Below are 21,389 nucleotides of genomic sequence, written 5' to 3'. Positions count from 1 at the left end.
TGTTTTCCCTACTGCTCTCTTATTTTTTCGTTGGTTTTTCACTTGAGAAGAGTCTTAATGAGTTGCCCAGGCTGGCCTCGAACTCCAAATGCTCCTGCCTCAGCCTCCTGAGTGGCTGGGACCACAGACCTATGCTACCATGCTTGTCCATCTATTAATTTATACATATTGCAACTTTCGAACAATGTATTTGTGTATAAGTGGAAGCTGCAGTGGTTTGAGGCTGACAGCTAACCATATTAACAGATAGTTGTTTCATCTTTGATTTCTCAGTACTTCTCTAACTATATATGCTTTAAAAATTTTATTTTTGTGGTGTTGGGGATCAAACCGAGGGCTTTGTTCATGCTACCCCGTGCTCTCCCCCCGAGCTTTACCTCTAGCATAATACATAATGCCATGTTGTGTGTGTGTGTATGTGTGTGTGTATGTGTGTGTGTGTTGTGTACAACTAAGAATTAAACCTTGGGTCTTCACACTGAGCTGTATCCCCAATCTTTTTGACTTTTTACTTTGAGGCAGGATCTTGCCTGTCCCTAAATTGCCAGGGCTGGGCTTGAATTTTCAGTCTTCTTGTCTCAGCCTCCCAAGTATGTGATTATAAATGTGCCACCATGGCCAGCTACATATGCTTTTTTTAAAATCTGGGATCATACTACAAATATACTGTATTTCTCATTGCTACACATTTCCATTCCGTTAAATACTTTGCCCAAAGTATTCTGTTGAATTGATTTAATTCATCCATTTTTATATGAGCTTTATGGTATGTTTTAATACTTGAGATGGCAAGTCACTTATCATTAATTTTTTAAATTTTTATTTATTTTTGGCTTTCTGAGACAGAATTTTTGTTGTTGTTATTGTTGTTTTTGAGACAAGGCTTCATTACACAGTTTAGGCTGGTCTTGAACTCACTTTGTAGGCCAGGTTGGCCTCGAAATCACAGCAGTTCTTCTGCTTCATCCTACCAAGTGCTGAGATTACAGTCATGTGATACTGCCGTGCTCAGTTTAATGTTACATTTTTTTAATACTTTTTTTTTATACTGGGGATTAAATTTACCACCTTGCATTTGTTAGGCAAGCGCATAACAGCTTAATGTTACATTTTACAATAACCTTTTTGGCATTTTGAAAACATTAACATTTCTGCAAATAATTATTGTTACATTATAACAATTATGTAAATGTCTAAGAATATATGCTTATATCAAGGAATAAACAATACCTTTTTAAAATTTTTTTTTTTTCCTTTAGATTGTGGAACTGAAGACATGCTTTGGACAGAAAAGTACCAACCTCAGAATGCTAGTGAACTCATAGGCAATGAGTCAGCTATAAAAAAGTTACATAGGTTGGTGATGTTTGTAAAAACTTGAGAAACAGTTTATGAATTTAGTTTTACTATTAGACTAAAATTTAGTAATAAAATTATAAAGTAATATAGTACATGGGAAAAGTTTTTTAAAGACAAGAATTTTAAGTGAACAGTTTTCTCACATTTCTCTTTCTCAGAGGTTACCATAATTGGAACTTTCTTATTAAACCTTTGAGAAAAAAATTGTATATATGAAAAAAAATTGAGGGGTTAGGGATTTAGCTCAGCGGCATAAGCACCTGCCTTGCAAGCAGGCGGTCGTGAGTTCGATCCCCGGTACTGATAAAAAGGAAAAAAGACAAAAAAAAAAAAAAAAAAAAAAAGAAAAGAAAAAAAATTGAATATATGCAGTGGATCTTTTCTAACAGTAGGATCACATTACTATTAATTCAGGTCCACAGAAAGTTCTGAAGACTGAAATTTATTGTCTTCATTATATGGAGGTTGTTATAGTCTTTGTCAATTGCATTTAGTAGGTGTTTAACTTACCTTTCTAATATGTGAAAAATTGTAAATTTTGAAACTATAGTATTTGGCCAAAAGATTGCATGTAAGGAATTGTGGACCCATTCTAATGGTCAGTATCATGAAATTGGAACCACTCCAAGAATTTAAGCACTGTTTACTGGGTGTGGGAGTGCACACCTGTAACCCTAGGTGGTGGCAGACTGACGCAGGACCACTGAGTTCAGGTCCAGCATGGGCTACATAGTAACTTTAAGCCTCACCTAAACTCCATAGAGAGCCTTATCTCAAAAATCCAGTAAACAAACAAACAAACAAACACTTTTCTTAGTTGATTTAATCCTAAGAACTGTGAGAGTAAGTACTGTTGTTTTGATCTCTTCAATGAAGAAACAGTCCTAGAATGGTTATTTATCTAAAGTTACATAGGTAGACGGTAGGAGAGCTGGGATTTTCATTCAAATAGTTTGGGTCCACACTAGAAACTAAACTTTCCACTTGTACTTAACATTATATATTAGGTGTACTGTATGTTGTCACACAATGTCCTTAGTTCTTTTCAATTGCTGTGTACTGGTTTTTAAATGTGAATTTACCGTAATATATCTTATCCCCTATTAAGAAGAACTTTTTATGTTTTTCCTTACAGAGGCTAATTTAAACAGTATGGCAGTAAAATGTTCTAGCATGTATACTAATGTATATTTAGGCAAAAATTATTTCATTTTTTAAATAATCATACCCATTTTAGTATTTAGTTCATTTAGAGGCACTGTGGAGTACATAAAAACAAGCAGTATGCCCTAATGCAGTGATTTTAATATAAGATTTAACAGGTATCTGCATTCTATGAATTACTTTGTCATTAATGTGCATTTTTTTATGACAGCTGGTTAAAAGACTGGAAAAGAAGAGCTGAATTGGAAGAGAGACAGAATTTGAAGGGCAAAAGAGATGAGAAACAGGAAGGTATTTTGAGTCATTTCTATTTCACCAAATACTTCTAGAATTACATTAGCTAGTTTTTGGGTCTTAATATGTAGTTCAGATTGGCCTTGAATTTCTGGATAGCCCATTCTGGTCTTGAATCCACAAGAATCCTCCTGCCTCAGTCTTCTGATTGCTGCAATTACAGATGTGTACCACCACGCCCAGCTTGTTTCTTTTTTTTTTTTTTTGTCTTTTTCGGTACCAGGGATCGAACTCATGACTGCCTACTTGCAAGGCAGGCGCTTATGCTGCTGAGCTAAATCCCCAGCCCCTTTGTTTCATGTTTTTGAAAGAGAGTTTTCTCACCTGAGCTAGCCTCAAACGAAGATTTCCTGAGTCAGCCTTCTAACGGCTGGATTTTGAGGGCATGCACCAGGAATTAGTATTTTATATTTGGCTTCTACTTATATAAATTCATTTTTCAGCCTTTATTGGTAAGAAATTTGAGAGACTTAATAAGTGGGTTTCATGAAATAGAATTATTTCCTAAGGTCTAATCACTTTATATTCATTTGGATACTTTTTCAGATTTTCCTGATAGCATAGATTTTCAAGGCAGTTCAGATGAAGAGAGCCATCTTTGCAACACTGTTCTTATAACAGGGCCAACAGGAATCGGGAAAACTGCAGCAGTGTACGCTTGTGCACAGGAGCTTGGATTCAAGGTTAGTGGCAGGGACGGTGGGAGATATGGGTGTAATAATTACTGTTATCAGAAAACATAAATGTTCTGTCTTTTTTTCACTTCTTGTAGATATTTGAAGTGAATGCCTCCTCCCAGCGCAGTGGTAGACAAATTTTGTCTCAACTTAAAGAAGCTACTCAGTCCCATCAAGTAGACAAACAAGGTGTAAATGCACAAAAACCCTGTTTTTTTAATAACTACAGTATAGGCAAGTCACCAAGTAAGTAATAAAATATGAGAAATAGTTTTAATTACCAGTATTTTCCTATTCATTTTCTATGTTTTCCTGTGCACAGATGTTCATGCTTTTTATTTTTCCTCTTTTCATAGTCATGTGTATTGAACTTAAGCCCTTCCACTGAGCTATATCCTGAGTATTTTTTTTTTTTTTTTTTTTTTTGAAACAGGGTCTAAGTTGACCAAACTGGCCTCAAAATTGAGATCTTTCTGTCCCAGGTTATCAAGTAGTTTTCCTGGACCTTTAAAATAATCTGAAGACCATTTTACCCTATACATGTATATTCAGTATACATGTATACAGTATAAGTATACATGTATACCCTATTCAGTATATATTTCTAACCAGTCAGGACTTTTCAAAAAGCATAATTATAAAGAACTAAGATTGGGGCTGGGGATTTAGCTCAGAGGCATAAGCGCCTGCCTTGCAAGCAGGCAGTTGTGAGTTCGATCCCTGGTACCGATAAAAAGGAAAAAGACAAAAAAAAAAAAAAAAGAGAACTAAGATCTATCATGTATAGGTTCAAATTCCCTATGATATTGTCAAATAATTTTTCTTTCTTAATTTTTGTAACAGAAATCCAACTTAACAACCTCGGTTTGCCAGGCAGGTGCTATGCTACTGAGCTATATCCCTGGCCCTATGACAGTATCATTATGTATATCTAAAATGTACCAGTAAAATCAATTTTAAAAGTAATTAAAGTAGCATAATCAGATATAATAAAATTAAGTATATTCTTGTCATCTAATACACAATCTGATTTCAGTTTTCTGTTACTTCACTTGGTTTATTCAAATAAGGATCCAAATAAGATCATATTTTACTTTCAATGTCTCTCTTTTTTTTTGGTACCAGGAATCAAACTCAGGACCTCAGGCTTGCCAGGCAGTGCTATGCCACTGAACTAAATCCCTGGCCCTGATTAATGTCTCTTAAACTTTTTGTTTGTGTGCTTGTATTGAGACAGGGTCTTGCTATGTAGTTCAGGCTGGATTTGATCTCACTACGTATCCTAGCCTGGCCTTGAACTGGCAGTGATCCTCCTGTCTTAGCTTCGCGAGTGCTGGGATTTCAGGCATGTGTGCCACTATGCCCGACTCTTTTAAACCTTTAATTTCTGTTACCTGTAGTCATGTTGTTTTATTTGCTGAAGAACCTGAGTCATTTGTAATAGACATTCTGAATTTGGTGGATGATGGTATCCTGAAAGTAACAGTATCCTCTTCTCTGTGTTTTTTATAAACTGGTAGCTAGATCTATGAGGCTGAATAGGTTTAGGTTCTCTTTTTTGTAGCTGGCATATCTGAATCAGCTTATGCTTCCTGTGATATCAAGGCAGGAGTCACTTATCACTTTTATTGATACTAAGATTGATTAGTGGCACTGGTATTGAACTTCCTATCCTTCTCTCTCAGCCTCCCAAGTAGCAAGGAATACAGGTATGTGCTACATGCCTGACTCATGTATTTAATGTTATTGTAAATGGTATTATTTTCTTTTCTAGTTTATTTCTTATACATCGATTAAAAAGTTGATTATAGCACACAGATGTTATCCCAGTACTTTGGAAGGCTGAAGTAGGAGGATCAAAATTCCAAGCCCATTCTGGACATGGTGACACATGCCTGTAATCCCAGCACTTGGAAAGCTGAGGCAGAAAGATTGCCATAAATTCAAGCCAGCCTAGATTACATATTAAGATCCTAAAAAATTTTAAAAAGGGATGGGGATGTAGTTCTGTGTTAAAGACCTGGGTTCGATCCCCAGCACCACCACCAAAAAAAACCCCACTAACTAATGAGTTCAGATAATTTTATTCTGATTCACTCACTATAAAATCCACTACTCTCACTACTCTCTTATAATGGTATTTGGCAGGTGTTAAGAGATCTTTGTCTAGTGTTTTTGTGTATCTCTCAGATTTTTTGCCTGTATTAGTTGAAATTCTGAGAAGTGCTGTTCTCATCAACTATTTTGAAATACAGTTTGCAGGTATGAGAGATGTTTCATTCATCCCTTTAATTTTTAGTTCTTAGAGCCATGGTGTTGTATAAACTCCACAACTGCCCAGTGAGTTTTGGTTTTTGTGTATGTGGTGCTGGGGATTGAATCTAAGGCTAAATGCACACTAGGCAAGTTCTTTACCTCTGAGCTATACCCTCGCTCTTTTTCAATTTTATTTTGAGATGAGATCTCACTAACGTGTGCAGTCTATCCTCAAACTTGGTATCCTTCTCCCTCAGCCTCCTGAGTAGCTGGAATTACAGATGTGCAGAACTAGATTCAGCAATCAATGAGGTGTTTTTGGTGGTTTTTTTTTTGTAGACTTTACAAAGATTTATTTTTTTACAAAGATTGTTATGAACTCATGAACTTGTGTATATTTAATGTTTCAATTGTTTGTGTTCATTTTCCACTGCTATTTAAAAATTTTCTATCACTGGTTTTAAACAATTTGATTATGTAGTCTTTTTTTTTTTTTTTTTATCGGTACCAGAGATCAAACTCATGACTGCATGCTTGCAAGGCAGGCGCTTATGCCTGCTGAGCTAAATCCCCAACCCCTAAACAATTTGATTAAGATAGTGTAGTTTCCTTTATGTTTCTTCTACTTGGGGCTTGTGATTCTTGTGTATGTGTTTTGAGTTTCCATATTTCTTAAAATATTTTTTCTGTCCTGTCTCCTTTGTGCTTTTTTTGTTTGGTTTGTTTTTTTTTGACAGGGTCAGTGTTCTGGTGTTGTATTTCAGTTTGAATAATTATTATTATTAAAATATTTTAGTGTTTCCACTTATCATGGGTTCAGTCTTTACATTTTTGAACATATGGGATACTTTATAATAACATTCATACATGTAAGTTCAGTCTGGACTTCAATTCATGTAGCCCAAGCTGACCTCAAACTCATGGCCATCCTCCTGCCTCAGGATCTCCAAGTACTATGATTACAAGTACATGCCACCATGCTTGGCTATCTGACATATCTGAGATGGCTTTTCAATTCATTAGTTTCTCTCTTGATTATATTTTTCTGCCTTGGATGCCTTATAATTTTGATTGCATGTCAGACTTTGTATACTTTACTTCATTGGATGCTAGCTATTTAAGTCCTGTAACTATCCTTGACCTTGTATAATACAATTCAGTTACTGGGAAATAATTGTTCTTTTAGGTCTTCTAAGATGTACTGGGTAAGATAATAACATTTATACTTCAGTTAATTCTGAACTACTCAGGTAAAACTTTGAGTCCCCTGGCCTATGCATTGTTAATGATAATGCTTTCTACTTTGTTTGGTGGAAAGGTGTCTCTGTGAGCCTTAGAAATTGTTTTTTCTAGAACTTCACTAATGGCCAGGTGTGGCGGCACATGCCTATAATCCTAGCACTCTGGAAGCTGAGGCAGGGGGATTGTAGCTAGTTTGAGGCCAGCCTGAGCTACAAAGTGAATTCAATGGAAGCCTGAGCTGCTTAGCAAAAGCTTGCCTCAAAAAAGAAACCAAGTAAAAATTCACCACTGAAGGCTAAAACACTTGAGAAGATCCTGCAGATTTCTAGAACGCTCTGCACAGCTGTCTCATCTTATATGTTCCATCCTGTGATTTCTGTCCACCTTGGTTTCCCCAGATAACTAGTATAATCTCCTTGACTCAGGAAAACCTTTTACCACTCTGATATTCATGCAAAGCCATAAGCCAACAAGGTGTTTACCTTGTTTATTTCCTGGATCTTGTGAATCACTGTCCTTTGTTGGATAATGGCCAAAATCTTGAAAAATTTTGTTTCATATATTATGTTCGTTTTCCTTTTTATTGTTATTTCAGATGGTAGGGTAAATACAGTCCCAGTTATGTATGGGAGGGAGAATCTGTATGTTGGGAGAATCTCTTTTAGTCCTCATATATTCTCATCTTTGGCTAGTAGGGAACCATTTTAATCGATCTTTGTCCTTTGAGCAATATTTAGTTATCTGTTTCTCTGAAGGAGTGATTTTTGTGTAAAGTTTTTTTAAAAACATATTAATAAAATTTAAAATTTAAAATTTAATCATTTTAAAATAAAAGCTGACATATGTTTTAAAACAACAACCGTTTTTTGGACTGATACCAGTCTGATCAAGCAATCCTTGATCTGTCAAAACAAACGAGTGAGTGCTTCTTACAAATAAATGGCTATTTGGGGCCAAAAAATTAGCTCAGTGGCACAGCGCCTAGCTGGCAAGAACAAGATCCTGAATTTGATTCCCAGTACCAAAAAAAATCAAAAAACAAAAAGAAAACTAAAAACATACCTATTTGATCTAAAGAAAAAATGCTTATCCTGATTTTGTATCTCATGTTGGGCATGGAGGCACATGCCTGTAATCCCAGCACTCAGGAGGCTGAGGCAGAAAGATTGTTGCAAATTTTTGAGACCAGCCTGGGCTTGATTTTTCATCTCTTATAGTTTTGAAATTTTTAAAAATAAAACAATGTTGATGTCTATAACTTTCAAATTTTTTAGGAAGTTTATTTTACTCAGTAAGTAATAGGTAAGGGATATGATAAAAATCTATGGCAGTTGAGGGGGAATAAAGAATAAGATATAGTCAGGATATTGTATATGTAAGATGTTAAGTGAGGGAGATCTTACTCTTGGTACATATAATTAGGACATGTAAGGACTAACTCAAGGTACTTAGAATAGAAAAAAGAACATGGGCTTTAGAATAAATGCCTTAAATCTTCTGAAGAGTAGAGTCCAGCCATATATTTAGTATGTCTCCATCCTTCAAAGAATCTTTAGAAATGCATACTGTTTTATTTGTCATAACTATATGTCTAAGTTGAAGTTGGACAATAACGTTCTGTAATAAGCTCAGTACATACTGTTATTTTTCCTCCAGCCTCTGCTGACTTCAGGTAGACAGAGTTAGAGGAGGGTTGCGACCATTATTTGTTCAAAATGTCTGTTTCTTTGGAAAAAAGTGTCATTTCAAATAATTGACCTATCTTCCTATACAGCTAATATAAATCCAGTACAGTAGTATTTGAGTGCACAGATATTTTAATGTACGGATAAAAGAAAATGTATCTTTAATTTTTACCTGGTAGAAGTAGAAATACAAATAACACTATCTTGTCATCTGTATAATTTTTAGAGTGTTTACTCTTAAATATTAAATGCAATTTGTTTTTTGTAGAAAAATTAAACTCCCCGAAGAAAGTTGTTACATCACCACGAAAACTTCCTCCATCATCACCAAAAAGTACTGGACAGAAGAGAGCACTTCCCCCTAAAACACTGGCAAATTACTTTAAAGTATCTTCTAAACCCAAAAATAATGGAGAAATAGACACACTTCTCAGAAATGATAAAGGTAAAACATTAAACTGATAAAATAAATTTGACCTTTTAAATATGCATAAAAGTATGGGTATTTTTCATGAGTTTTTTTGTTGCTGTTGTTTTGTGTTGTTTTTGAAACAGGATCTTTGATCTTACCATGTACGTTAGGCTGGCCTTAAACTCACTATGTCCCAGTTTGGCCTCAGACTTGTAGTGGTCCTCTTGCCTCAGCTTCTCAAGTGCTGGGATTATCGGCATGTATTACCAGGTCCAGCCAAGTTCCTATTGCTTTTTATTAAACCTCAGTTCCATTAAAGTCTTACATACAGGAGTTTTAATGTTCTGTTTCAGTTTTGATAAGCGAATTCAGTTTATCTGTGAAAATATCCAGTGTTGCCATTAAAAGTTGACTTCTATCAAAAGTTTTAATGTTCTGTTTATCCAGGAATCAAAAATTCTTTGGAACAGAAGCAAATTGGTCAGACTAAATCTACAAATTCAGTGAATTCAAATGCCAAAGAAGTTGGACCTGAAGAACACAAGAGGAAAAGTGCAACATCTCTCATTCTTTTTGAGGAGGTAGGCTTAGAGGACACTACCATGGTATCTCCTAATTTACTATATGATTTTTGTTTTGTTTTTTTGTCTTTTTAAGGCAGGGTTTTACTGTGCAGTCTAGGCTGGCCTTAAACTCACTCTGTAGCCCAGTCTGGCCTCAAACTCACAGTAATCCTCCTGCCTCACAGCCTCTCAAGTGCTGGGATTACAGGTGTGTGCTACTACACCTGGCCTTACTATGTGTTTTTAATAAAGGATTATAACTAAGAAAGCCAGTAACAGTTACATATTTATTTAAAATTAAAATGAATAAAACTGTTAACTCTAGGAGAATTTTGTGTTTGTTTTTGTTTTTTGATGCTGACTTTATGCTTGGCCAGGCAGGTGGTTAAGTGCTGAGCTAAATCTCTGGCCCCATCTAGGAGAAATTTTTAGGAAGCTGATTAATGCAATTAAGGTTATGAATTGTGATTTAATGGTTATAGAAATTATTGCCTGGGATGTAGCTCAGCAGCATCGTGCCTGCTTGGCAAGTACAAGGTCCTGAGTTCGATTCCCAGAAAAAAGAATAATTTTGAGTTATACCTACCTAGCTATAAGTGGCTGTAATTTTTTAAATTTAATGCTTAATAGTTGATAATTTAAAATATTCTTTTGTGGGGGCTGGGGATTTAGCTCAGCGGCATAAGCGCCTGCCTTGCAAGCAGGCAGTTGTGAGTTCGATCCCCGGTACCGATAAAAAGGAAAAAAGACAAAAAAAAAAATATTCTTTTGTGGTATAAAACAGGCTTTAAGTGTGGGCTGTATTCACATTTTTCAAAAATTAAATTTTGTCTGACACATAGCTAACATGTAAACTGATATCCAGTATTTGTTATTCATTATATTAATACTGTAATAAATGGTTTGTAGGTTGATGTCATTTTTGATGAAGATGCTGGGTTTCTGAATGCAGTCAAAACATTTATGGCAACAACTAAACGACCTGTAATCCTTACAACAAGTGGTAGGTAAAATAATTTTAGTACAATTAATTACTTTTTGTTAAAATGTGTTGGGTTTCACCAGAAAGCTTTTAATTTTACTTAGAACAGCTTCTTTAAAAGTCAGTTAATAGGCTGGATAGAGCAAGCACTCATGCAGCTTCAGCTACTTGGGACACTGGATCTCAGGAGCATTGCTTGAGCTCAAGAGTTTGGGCAGGGTGGGTGTGGTGGCCCAAGCCTATCATCCCAGCACTCAGGAGGCAGAGGCAAGAGGGATTGGAAGTCCAAGGCCAGCCTGGGCTATTTAGCAAGACTTTGACTGAAAAAAAAAAAAAAAAAAAAAAAAACAGAACAAGACAAAAATTTTCTTGAACACAAAACAGACACACACATTCTCACACAAAAACACTATTTTCCCAAGTTATAGAGTGCTTGCCTAGCATGTGTGAGGCCCTGGGTTCAATACCCAGTAAACAAAAGTTGATAGATTACATTTTTCTTCTAAAATGGGGAAACTCCTAGATCTTACTCCTAGAATTATTCAAACTTGCAATTGATTTGTAGCCCTTCATAATTGTAAAATTCATCTATTGCTTCACAAAAAAACAGTGACTTTTTAAAAATGGGTACTGCTTTGGGTCACCATGTTATTAAATGTTTAGAAAGCTAAAAGAGCCTAGAACACAAATAGTATATTATGCCTTTGTGTCACTATACTTATATCACCAGATCACCAGACTTCATTTACTAGCTGAGTTTTTTTTTCTGTTATAGATTGAATTCGAGGGAGTACTGAGGTATATGCCCTGCCTTTTTTTATTCTGAGACAGGGTCTTTCTGAGTTGCTAAGACTGGCCTTGAATTTGTGATCCTCCTGCCTCATCTTCCAGGTAGCAGGGATTAGAGGTGTGCCTGGCTGTAGCCACGCTTTGTTATAGAGTTCAACCTTTCCACAGTTCCTTAATACTGAATTTAGCTCCTCTTTAGCTCTTGATATAGATTACTGTGTATTTCAGCTAAAGTAAGCCACCACCAGCCTGACAGAATATATTTACTTTTTCAGGAATTAGCTTGGATATTTAAACTCATACAATTTATTTTTTAAAAATTTACAAATATTGTGATAGTATGTTGTAATATTCTTCATTGCAATTATTTAGGAGGCTAGCTCAGCTCGTATGTTTGTGTTAGATTTCACTTACAGATTGATGGCATGTATCACAGTGGCTGTACTCTAAAAATTTTATTAATCATAAATTAAGTGGTAGTTTAATTAATAGATTGTAGTCACTTTAGGTCAGCATAAACACTGGTGTTATGTAAGGCTTTATAATTTGCATGGTATTCTACAGTCATTCTCCCTTAATTGAGACCCCAGGTAGATATCTGAAACCTCAAATAGCAGTGAACCCTGAATGCACTGTTTTTCCTATGCATATATACGTACATAAATTTAGAAATTAGACACAATAAAATTAAGAATAGCTGATAGTAAAGAAGAACAGTGATATAATTTACAGTAAGAAAACTGCCAGCATGATTACTAAGGTATTGGGACCATCATTACTAAGTAAAATGAGGGTTTCTTAAACACAGAACTGTAATATTACACAACTCCCATTTGCTACAAAGAAGGCTAAGTGACCAAGGGGCAGAAAGATGTAGAGCTTGGGGACACTGGAAGAAAGGATCACTGATCAATTTCCATTTAAAAATTGGTTGACTGCAGTAACAGAAACTGCAGAAAGCAAAACCAGATAAAGGAAAACTACTGCACTTTCATTACTGATGAAATGCTGAATGTTTTCACAATATTTAGTGCTCTTAGTATTTTTTAAAAATGTCTCTTCTGTAGATTCAACATTTAGTTCAATGTTTGATGGCAACTTTGAAGAAATCAATTTCAGTACTCCTTCTCTGGTAAGTTTTGGATTTTAATAAATTATATATCATAATTATGTAACACATGATTTTTTAAATTCAATTTAGTTACAGTATTTTAAAATGTGTTTACTAAGGGATGTGTTAAATTTTTGAGCTTTAGGAAACTTTATTTTTTATTTTGTTTTAATAGTTTTTTCAGACATTTAAATTTTTCCTCAATTCCAATGTTCATTTGTTGTTATTCTACTAACAGTACTTTATTAAGATAATTTTTTTTTGTACCAGGAATTGAACTCAGGACAGTGGCTTACCAGACAGGTGCTGTGCTGCTGAGCTACATCCCTGGTGCCATTAAGTTTTAAATACAATTAAAACTTACACTTAGGGCCAGGGATATAATTCAGCAGCAGAGTGCCTGCCTGGCAAGTGTAAGATCGTGAGTTTGATTTCCCATACCAGAAAAACAACAAACAAACAAAAACTCCCCCCAAAAAACCTTGCATGTACTGTATTCTTCTGCTTAATGAAGGTTAACATATGAAAGACCCAGTGTAATCTCCCTCCCAGATTAAAATATACCACACTTCTGTCGCCTCCAAAAGTTCCTGTGAGACCTTATAGTCAACCTTTTCAGAAGTAACTATTATTCCCTTTTGTTGCTCATCTTTTTTCTATTTTTGAGACAGGGTCTTGCAGCATAGCCCAGGCTGACCTCGAACTTGCAGTGATTCTTCTGTTTAAACTCCCAAGGGCTGGGATTATAGATCCACCATGTTTAGTCTGCATTCATTAATTTTCCAATTGTAGTTTTAGAGAGTTAAATGTTTTTCAGTACTATTACAGTAGTATTCATATTTTTGATACCTATAAAATATTCCATATGAGTCATACAATTACTTAATCCTGGCCCAGGGATGTAGCTCAGTGGCACAGCACCTGCCTAGCAAATGCAAGCTCCTGAGTTCAATTCCCGGTACCAAAAAAGAAAACAATTCTAAGGGCTTTTTCCAGTTTTATAAAACTGTCACCAGTGTTCAGGTTGGGGAATCTCTGGTAAAAGTATCTTTGTTGTCCTGTACTATACATAATAATTTTTTTTTGAGGCACAGTCTTATAATTTAGGCTGGCCTTGAACTCACTGTGTAGCTCACAGACTGACTTCAAATCCATAGTAATCCTCCTGCCTCAGCCTCCCAAGTGCAAAGATTATAAGGTTGTGTCACCACACCCAGTTCTTTTTGAAGCAAAATTTCACTATGCTGCTCTTGAACACACTATGTAGTCCAGACTGGTCTCGAAATCAGTCTCTTATAATTTTTAAGAATAATTTTATTCTCAAAGAGTTGTAAAGTATTGTGAATTGTAGCAAAATTTGTCTCACTTTTAGATATTGTTCAAAATTATTTTTGTTGTATTTTTATGAACTTTGCAACTCAACATGTTCCTCCTTCTCTCTTAGCTAAATGTTGCCAGCTACCTACAAATGATCTGCTTAACTGAAAATTTCAGAACTGATGTAAGAGACTTTGTCACCTTGTTAACTGCAAATGCTTGTGATATCAGAAGAAGTATCCTTTACTTACAGTTTTGGATTAGAAGTGGAGGTGGATTTTTAGAAGAAAGGCCACTATCTCATTCTGGTAAGTTGATCTATTCTAAAAGAAATTTCTTTTATAGGACCTTATTTTTATTTTTAAATGTATGGTATACTACACTAAACCATTTTTTGCTGGGGCCAGGGGTTGGTTTTTGAGACAGGGCCTCACTTTGCAGCCCAGGCTGACCTCGACCTTGCAGTGAGTGATTCTTCTGAGTGCTAGGATTACAGGTGTGTGCCACCGTATCTAGCTATACTAAACTATTTGAAAGACTTAATTCTTTAGTGTTCAAGTATCATGCCAATCCTCAAAGTATGTATATATGTTATCCTAATTGCTTTACTCATTGCTAAGACAAAACACCTGACATCCAAAGTTAAAAGAGGAAAGGTTTATGTTGGTTCACAGTTCGTAGAGGTTTCAGCTCACAGCTGACTGACTCCAAGGCAGAGTGGCATCACAGAGGAGACAATCAGTCCATTGCAGGCAGAAGGCAGCAAAGCAGCGAAACAGCACAGGACAAGCAGTGGCAGTGGTGGTCCTCTCGCTGTTTTATATTCTGTGTAAAACAGTACATCTAGGTACAACCCGTAACATATGTCAACTTTGCTCATGGCAGTTTCTGTAAAGGAGGGTAGGTTGGAGTCAGGGTAGATCTTTTTGAGGGTGCTGGGCGTGGGGTCAAATTACTTGAAATTTGCTTTTCAGCACAAGGGTAGTCCAGACTGGCCTCAGACTCAGGGCAATTCTCCTGCCTCAGCCTCCTGAATGCTGGAATTACAAGTGTGTACCACCATGCCTGGCTGCATCTTTGTTTCTTTTTCTGTTTTTGTAGCTAGATCTCTTCATTCTATGACTTGCCTGTTGAGCCCTTGCCTTTTTTTTGCCACTGTTTTGTGAGATTTCTTCCCTATTACTACACTTAGCTTAGGTATTATTACAATAAATGTTTATATTATACTCTTAGTGAATTCAGGATATAAAGAACAAAATTGGGGTATACATGCAAAAGGTGCAAAGGATCTCATACTTACGATAATTATTTGATACAATTTGTTTAGAATATGTATAGCTGGAAATTTTTTAATTAATTTTATAGGACGAAATAGCCGAAATGTACTAGTTTACACTGAAGATGGCCCTGAGTCCAAAAATAACACTAAAAATACTAAAAAGAATCGAATAGTCCTTCCCAGATGTGACACTGGCTGTGCTGAGACCTTCTTTGGAGTCAAGAACATTTTTTCTCCATCTGAAGATTTATTTTCGTTTTTAAAGGTATTTTCACTGTCTACTTGGAAAGTTGAATTTACATTTCTTTTTATTTTCCCAACACTTAACGCTTTGAATCTTATGTTTACCTTAAATTGCTTATATAATTTTTACAGATTTTAGATTTCCAATTTTAACACATTTCACCACTTTGACAAATGGTACATAGACATTGTTCTAAATGCCTAATATAGGATTTAGAATAGACTAGACCCTTTTCAGATCAAAACACAATTTCAAACTTTTTAAATAAATGACCTAATTACTGAATTGCAGTACATAGTATATATTGAAGTATATACTAGATAGATAAGTATTAATTCTCCAAATTAGCAGTATAAATTTAGTTTTTAGAAACATTACTATTTTAGTAGTTATGTGTAAGATAATTTTATTATCCATTCTGAGTATTAATGACTCAGAATAGGGACATTATATTCATATGATAGAAAAATGCTCAAACCATGTACTATTATAACATTTGTTTACTTAAAATTTGCTTTCAGCATAAAATCACAACGAAGGGCGAATGGCATAAATTCATCCAGCTTCTCACGGAATTCCACATACAGAAAATAGATTTTTTATTTAGTAATCTTGAATTCATCCTGCCATTACCAGTTGGTATTATTCCAGAAACAAAAAGCCTTTGTGGCTCATCTGTAACTGCAGACGCCAATGCAACAACCAGAAGTATGAAATGTCTTGTCAGGACATGTTCTGAAGGAGAGCAGCCATTGAAAAAGTCACAGAAAAGGAAACGTAAGAAAAAGATGGTGACACTAGATGACAGTGACTTATTTGACACTGGATTGGACTTTTCTGATGAATTTACTAACCTATCCCATGTGTCTTCCTCAGATTTAGAAGAAAGCAAAGCCACACGCAAAGAAAACAATCCAAAGAGAAGGAATCTAAACCAGTATTCACAGTCTGACATTGAATCTATTCCTTGTCCTCCTAAAACATCAGCAGAGAAACAATGCTCTGTCCTTGTTTCTCATTGTTTAAGTTCGCTCACTGAGTTCATGGATAACATGTCCTTTTTAGATGCCTTCTTAACTGATACAAGGGAACAGAAGGAACTTGGTAAATATGACTTCTGTTGGACAAGTGAAAAGGTTAAAAGTGGCCTCTGCGATGAATTTAGTATGGAGAGTGGTGATGTGCGGACTTCTCAAGACTCTGCAGAATTAAAGGCAGCTATACAAGCGCTCAGCTTTATTAAATGTTCTTCTACTATTTCAAAGGCATTGGAATCCTTGAATTCTTGCAAGAAATTAGGAAAAGATCCAACCAACGAGCTTACTTTTTATGTTTCACAAAAACATAATAATGTATGCTTTAGCCAATCAGCAGCTAATTTGAAGTAAGTCTTGGGTTTTTTTTTTGTTTTTTTTTTCTTTTTCATTTTTACCAGTACCGGGGATCGAACTCACGACCGCCTGGCTTGCAAGGCAGGTGCTTATGCCACTGAGCTAAATCCCCAGCCCCTTACTTTTATTTCTAAGTAATAAATGACAAAGGGAAAATTGTTAGTTTTATTTTTGGGTACCTGAAATCAAACTCAGGACCTTGCACTTGCCAGGCAGGTGCTTATGCCACTGAGCTATATCCTCAGCCCCTTTATTAATTTTAAAATGCTGCACTTAAAATTAATAGTGTAGCTTCTAATGTGTTAAGGAGACCAGCATGATTGCTAGAAAGATTAGGGCAGGCTAGATTTAGGAAACCCTCAAATAAGAGGTTTGGACTTTTCTTAACAGCAGGTAGCCAGTTAAGACTTTTCAGTATGGGTGTGTTTAATGTGTTGATTGGATATTAACCTAAGTGTTGTCTAGTCTAGACCAGAGGCAGGCAAACTAGTTGTTTGCGATTATTGTATTTTTATGAGGCATTTAAAATAAAAATTAACACATTACTTTTAATTTATAGCAATGCTTGGAAGAGGATAGCAGTCATTAAAAGTGTATTTTCAAGTCGATCTCTACTGAATGTAGGTAATAGACAAGCCAGTATAACTGAGTACCTGCCAACTCTCCGGAACATTTGCAGGACTGAGAAGCTAAAAGAACAAGACAAATGTAAAAGAAGGTAAAAGCTATAAAAAGCAAAACATTTATATAACTATGTCAAACTTAGTAAATATTCTCATCAGGTGGAAATATTAAATTATATTTTTCTTTGTGATCTTGACAGGTTCCTGCACTATTTTGAAGGAATTCATCTGGACATTCCGAAAGAGACTGTGAATAGTTTGGCAGCTGACTTCCCTTAATATTGAGCATTTACTCTGCTTCATACAAATTATGTGGTGCTTGAGATACGTTGTTGTATAATGTTGACTCTCATGGAAGTGTTCATTTCTGTTAATGTACATTTAAAAGAGATTGTAATTTTTATTGCTGTGCAGATATTTAAAATGAAAAAATTTGAATTATAAATTGTATATAATTGTAGTTTTTCCTGAATTTTTTTATAGTATCTAATTTTACTTTGTTGGTATATTTTTGGTATATGAATGAACTGTTTCTAGAAAGTAGAGTTCACTAAGGTATTTCTAAAGATATAGTGCTAAACTAATGTTATATTTTTTCCCTTTTCTATTACCCTCTACCCAGCTCTCTCCAAATCAGTTCTCTGAGACTGAAAATATGAAGCACATAGACGGTGATCTTTTTAAAATAAATTTACACAAGTCAGAATTTTTTTAAAAAAAATTACATATGCAATGCTTATGAAAACATCCCAGCATACTTACCATTGAGTCAACATTCTGAATAAGTTTTCATAAATTATTTTTAGTACCCCTATGTAGGTGATACCTGTGTATTTTGCCAACTCAAGTCACTTGTTTCATAAATTTTTCTTGTCTTTCTATGTTTCACAATAATATTACTGGCATTAATATGTCCATTGTGGACAAGCTGCTGGTCACTAAAACTGGTATACATGATAATTCTGCCGTATGATTTTTTATTCTAACCATTTCTATGTATGTTTTCTTCATTTTCTCGTGTTGAGGGTTAAACCTAGAACCTTGGACATGTGAGGCAAGCTTTCCACCACTGAGTTACATCCCAAGCCCTGCTTTTGTTTTTGAGACAATCTTGCTGTTACCCAGGCTGGTCCCACACAGGTGGGCTCACACAATCCTGCAACCTCACTCAGTTTACAAGTAATTAAGATTACAGATGTATGCTGCCACACCCAGAAGGTTCATGTTTTTTTGGGGGAAAATGTATATATTGTAACTCTGGTTAATAAGATCTTAAAATATCATGTTGTAATCAGATAATCAGGTTTAAAATCACTGTATTTCAAATGTCTGTATTATAGCTTAATATTTCAGATACATTATCTACTGAATTGTACTTTAACTAAAAAGGATCCTAATTTTGTAGTTTTTAAAAATAGATGCAAACTTGTTTTTAAATATGTGTAAGATGTTTTTACCTCTTATTTGTTCAACTTACCTTTTCTTGTGTCAATTAGTATACTGATCTAATTAAAGGTTAAAGCTAAAGCCTAATTATGTAGGATTTAAATAGAAGCCCAAGAAACACATCATAAATATGTATATTGTGCAGATTTGTATATAGCCTGTATCTTACAGATTTTGTTCCTGTACAGAAGAGAGAACAGTGTCTTCTGAAGCTTTAAGTGCACTCACCTGTTTTTCTACTGACTTTTATTCTGTAGGCCCTCCTCTCTTAATTAGGTGTTTTATTATTAAAAAGCTGACAATTCTCAACAGAAGTAAAATAATACCATAGAACTGTATTCAAGTGGTTACAAATCAATAAATAAGCAAAGTGTGATGATGTACAGCTGTAATCTAGCTACTTGGAAGGTTGAAGCAGGTGGATCACAAGTTCAAAGCTAGTCTGAGCAACTTGGGGAGATCAACTCAATATAAAAATAAAAAAAGAGCTGAGCAAATATGCAGTTTAGTGCTCCCTAGTACTTTTTTTTAAAATAAAAAAATGATGGGGGTATTTTCCTCCTGAATAGGATAACTCTGATTGGTCTTTTCAGGTTTAGTATAATTTGAGGATGTTTTGCTTTGTAGTGAGCATTTTAAAGGAGGAGGAGGAGGCCAGCCTAGGTAGTTTACATCTGTAATCCCAGCACTTGGGGCTGATGCAGGAGGATCCCAGCCTGAACTGTATTATAATAAAGACCTTGTCTAAAGAAAAAAAAAAAAAACAAATGTTGATGTCTTTGCAGTATTTGCCAACGTAAACAAGAACAACAAAGGTGCTAGTTTGGAGGCAAAGAGAATAATTTCCTTTTAGACTTGAATAGTTTTTTTTCTCTCTCTCTTTTTTCCAGTACCAGGGATCAAACTCATGACCACCTGCTTGCAAGGCAGGTGCTTATGCCACTGAGCTAAATCCCCAGCCCTAAACTTGAATAGTTTAAGGCCAAGAACACACGTAAGGGTGGAGGCTTAATGTGCATGGCAGCAAATCAAGCATATAGCAGCTAGTGTGGCAGGACTTTCACTTCCTGTTGTATATATACACTTGTGGTTATCTGAATATTTTTCTTCCCAACAAGTATACTTGACTTTTGGGTTAAGGGAAGATTTAATACTCTGATAGCAAGGAGATTGGTTCAGTACAAGAGCTACAATGAGGCCCTGAACTAAGGCAGACATAATGGAAAATTGAGAGGGGTGTTAAAAAAATCACATGAAACACTTATCAAAGGATGGTCTGTCACCAGGGATATGGCTCAGTGGCACAAGCGCCTGCCTGGCAAGTGTGAGGTCGTAAGATTGATCCCTGGTACCCACCCCCCAAAAGCAAGATTCTAACCTGAAAAAAGTCTGTCAGCTGGGGAGGTAAAGGTCAGTGGCACAATGGCTGCCTGGCAAGTGTGAGGCCCTAGGTTTGAGTCCTGGTACCAAAAGCGAGGCTTTCGTATCAAAATGGGGCCCCAGCTATAGCTCAGTGGCATAAGTGCCTGCCTGGCAAGTGCAAGGTCCTGAGTTCAATTTCTGGTATAAGAAAAAGGTCTGTTAAAGTGGGAAAATGAGTCTCTTAGACCAAGTTTGCTCTGGGACAAATGTGTCTGAACTGATGAAAACTGCCTATTCTACCTAGAAAATAAGAAGCATCGACAAGTTGTGTTACCAATTTTCTAACTTTATTCTCATAAACACACCCATAAAAAAATCTTCATTCCCTGTTCTTAGAATAATGCAGATATTTGGGGTTTTTTTTTCTTTTTTAAGAGTAGGAAAATTTATTGGGGGAAAAAGGAATGGGGAATAGGAATAGCGCCTGAGAGACAGGAGGGGCCCTGAATCGGTTGCCTGACACTTGCATTGAAAGGGAGATAACTTTTGTTTCTTATTTTGGTGGTTTGGAGGGTATCCTTACTGTTTAATACTTAAAACCAAAAGGCATAGCCTCTTAAAAAATTTATTGATTTGGTCTTGCATTATTCGGTATATTCTGCAGCCAAGTCTAACTTTAATATGGGTGTTCAGAATAGCTGGTTTTACAAATTTAGTTTATAAATGTAACATTAGAGGAGTTATATTAACTCAGAATTCTAAGACTCAGTGCCAAAAACTGCTAATTCATAGAAAGCAACAGCTTGTAATAATGAATCATATAATTCTTCTATTCTGTGTGAATCAGATAAAAATTTCTCTCTGTAGTGTACTACTTTATCCCGTGGGAAGAACACCCGAGGCTCCGCCTTCAGTACAGACTCGGAGAGGAACTGTTTGACTAGTTCTTTTCCGCTAGTCCGAGAGTCACCAATCATCAGTTCAAAGTGCTTCCCTACTGCATTTCGACTTATGCTCAGTACCTGATGCTGACCATCCTGGGCAAAAGTTTTATTTAGTAGGGCATATAGCATGGCTTCTGTAGTATGAAAGTGTAACAGAATGGGGAACAGAGTTGCGTTCTGAATCGAAAGTGCTGTCTTTTCCAGAACATAGAAATCTGCTTTTGGCATCTCTGAAATGACTGAAGAAAT

The 21,389-nt window shown here is 35.6% G+C and overlaps 2 protein-coding genes across 15 annotated transcripts in view; one reads left to right on the top strand and one right to left on the bottom strand.

The window, feature by feature from the left end:
• Window positions 1-19,215, top strand: part of Atad5 (ATPase family AAA domain containing 5) — a 37,893-nt gene extending 18,678 nt beyond the window's left edge. For 4 of the 5 annotated variants that reach the window (XM_013152245.3, XM_063250971.1, XM_063250972.1 and 1 more), the window contains 13 exons: window positions 1,260-1,356; window positions 2,735-2,814; window positions 3,364-3,500; window positions 3,590-3,740; window positions 8,946-9,122; window positions 9,537-9,670; window positions 10,562-10,655; window positions 12,491-12,555; window positions 13,979-14,159; window positions 15,217-15,395; window positions 15,896-16,758; window positions 17,325-17,483; window positions 17,589-19,215. In XM_013152245.3, coding sequence (XP_013007699.1) covers window positions 1,260-1,356; window positions 2,735-2,814; window positions 3,364-3,500; window positions 3,590-3,740; window positions 8,946-9,122; window positions 9,537-9,670; window positions 10,562-10,655; window positions 12,491-12,555; window positions 13,979-14,159; window positions 15,217-15,395; window positions 15,896-16,758; window positions 17,325-17,483; window positions 17,589-17,667 — 2,396 coding nt within the window. In that variant the 3' untranslated portion in view covers window positions 17,668-19,215. The remainder of the gene's footprint in view (window positions 1-1,259; window positions 1,357-2,734; window positions 2,815-3,363; window positions 3,501-3,589; window positions 3,741-8,945; window positions 9,123-9,536; window positions 9,671-10,561; window positions 10,656-12,490; window positions 12,556-13,978; window positions 14,160-15,216; window positions 15,396-15,895; window positions 16,759-17,324; window positions 17,484-17,588) is intronic. The other variant, XM_063250973.1, reaches the window with a different exon arrangement.
• Window positions 1-21,389, bottom strand: part of Tefm (transcription elongation factor, mitochondrial) — a 59,037-nt gene that overhangs the window by 30,986 nt on the left and 6,662 nt on the right. For all 10 annotated transcript variants that reach the window (XM_063250977.1, XM_063250975.1, XM_063250976.1 and 7 more), the window contains exon 4: window positions 1-21,389. This exon is cut by the window's left edge. In XM_063250977.1, the coding sequence (XP_063107047.1) occupies window positions 20,955-21,389 (435 nt within the window). In that variant the 3' untranslated portion in view covers window positions 1-20,954.

This window comes from Cavia porcellus, unplaced genomic scaffold, assembly GCF_034190915.1.
Source record: "Cavia porcellus strain 051 isolate PalLab524CR breed Dunkin Hartley unplaced genomic scaffold, mCavPor4.1 scaffold_6, whole genome shotgun sequence".
NCBI classification, from domain to species: domain Eukaryota; kingdom Metazoa; phylum Chordata; class Mammalia; order Rodentia; family Caviidae; genus Cavia; species Cavia porcellus.
This window is presented reverse-complemented; position numbering and strand designations above follow the sequence as displayed.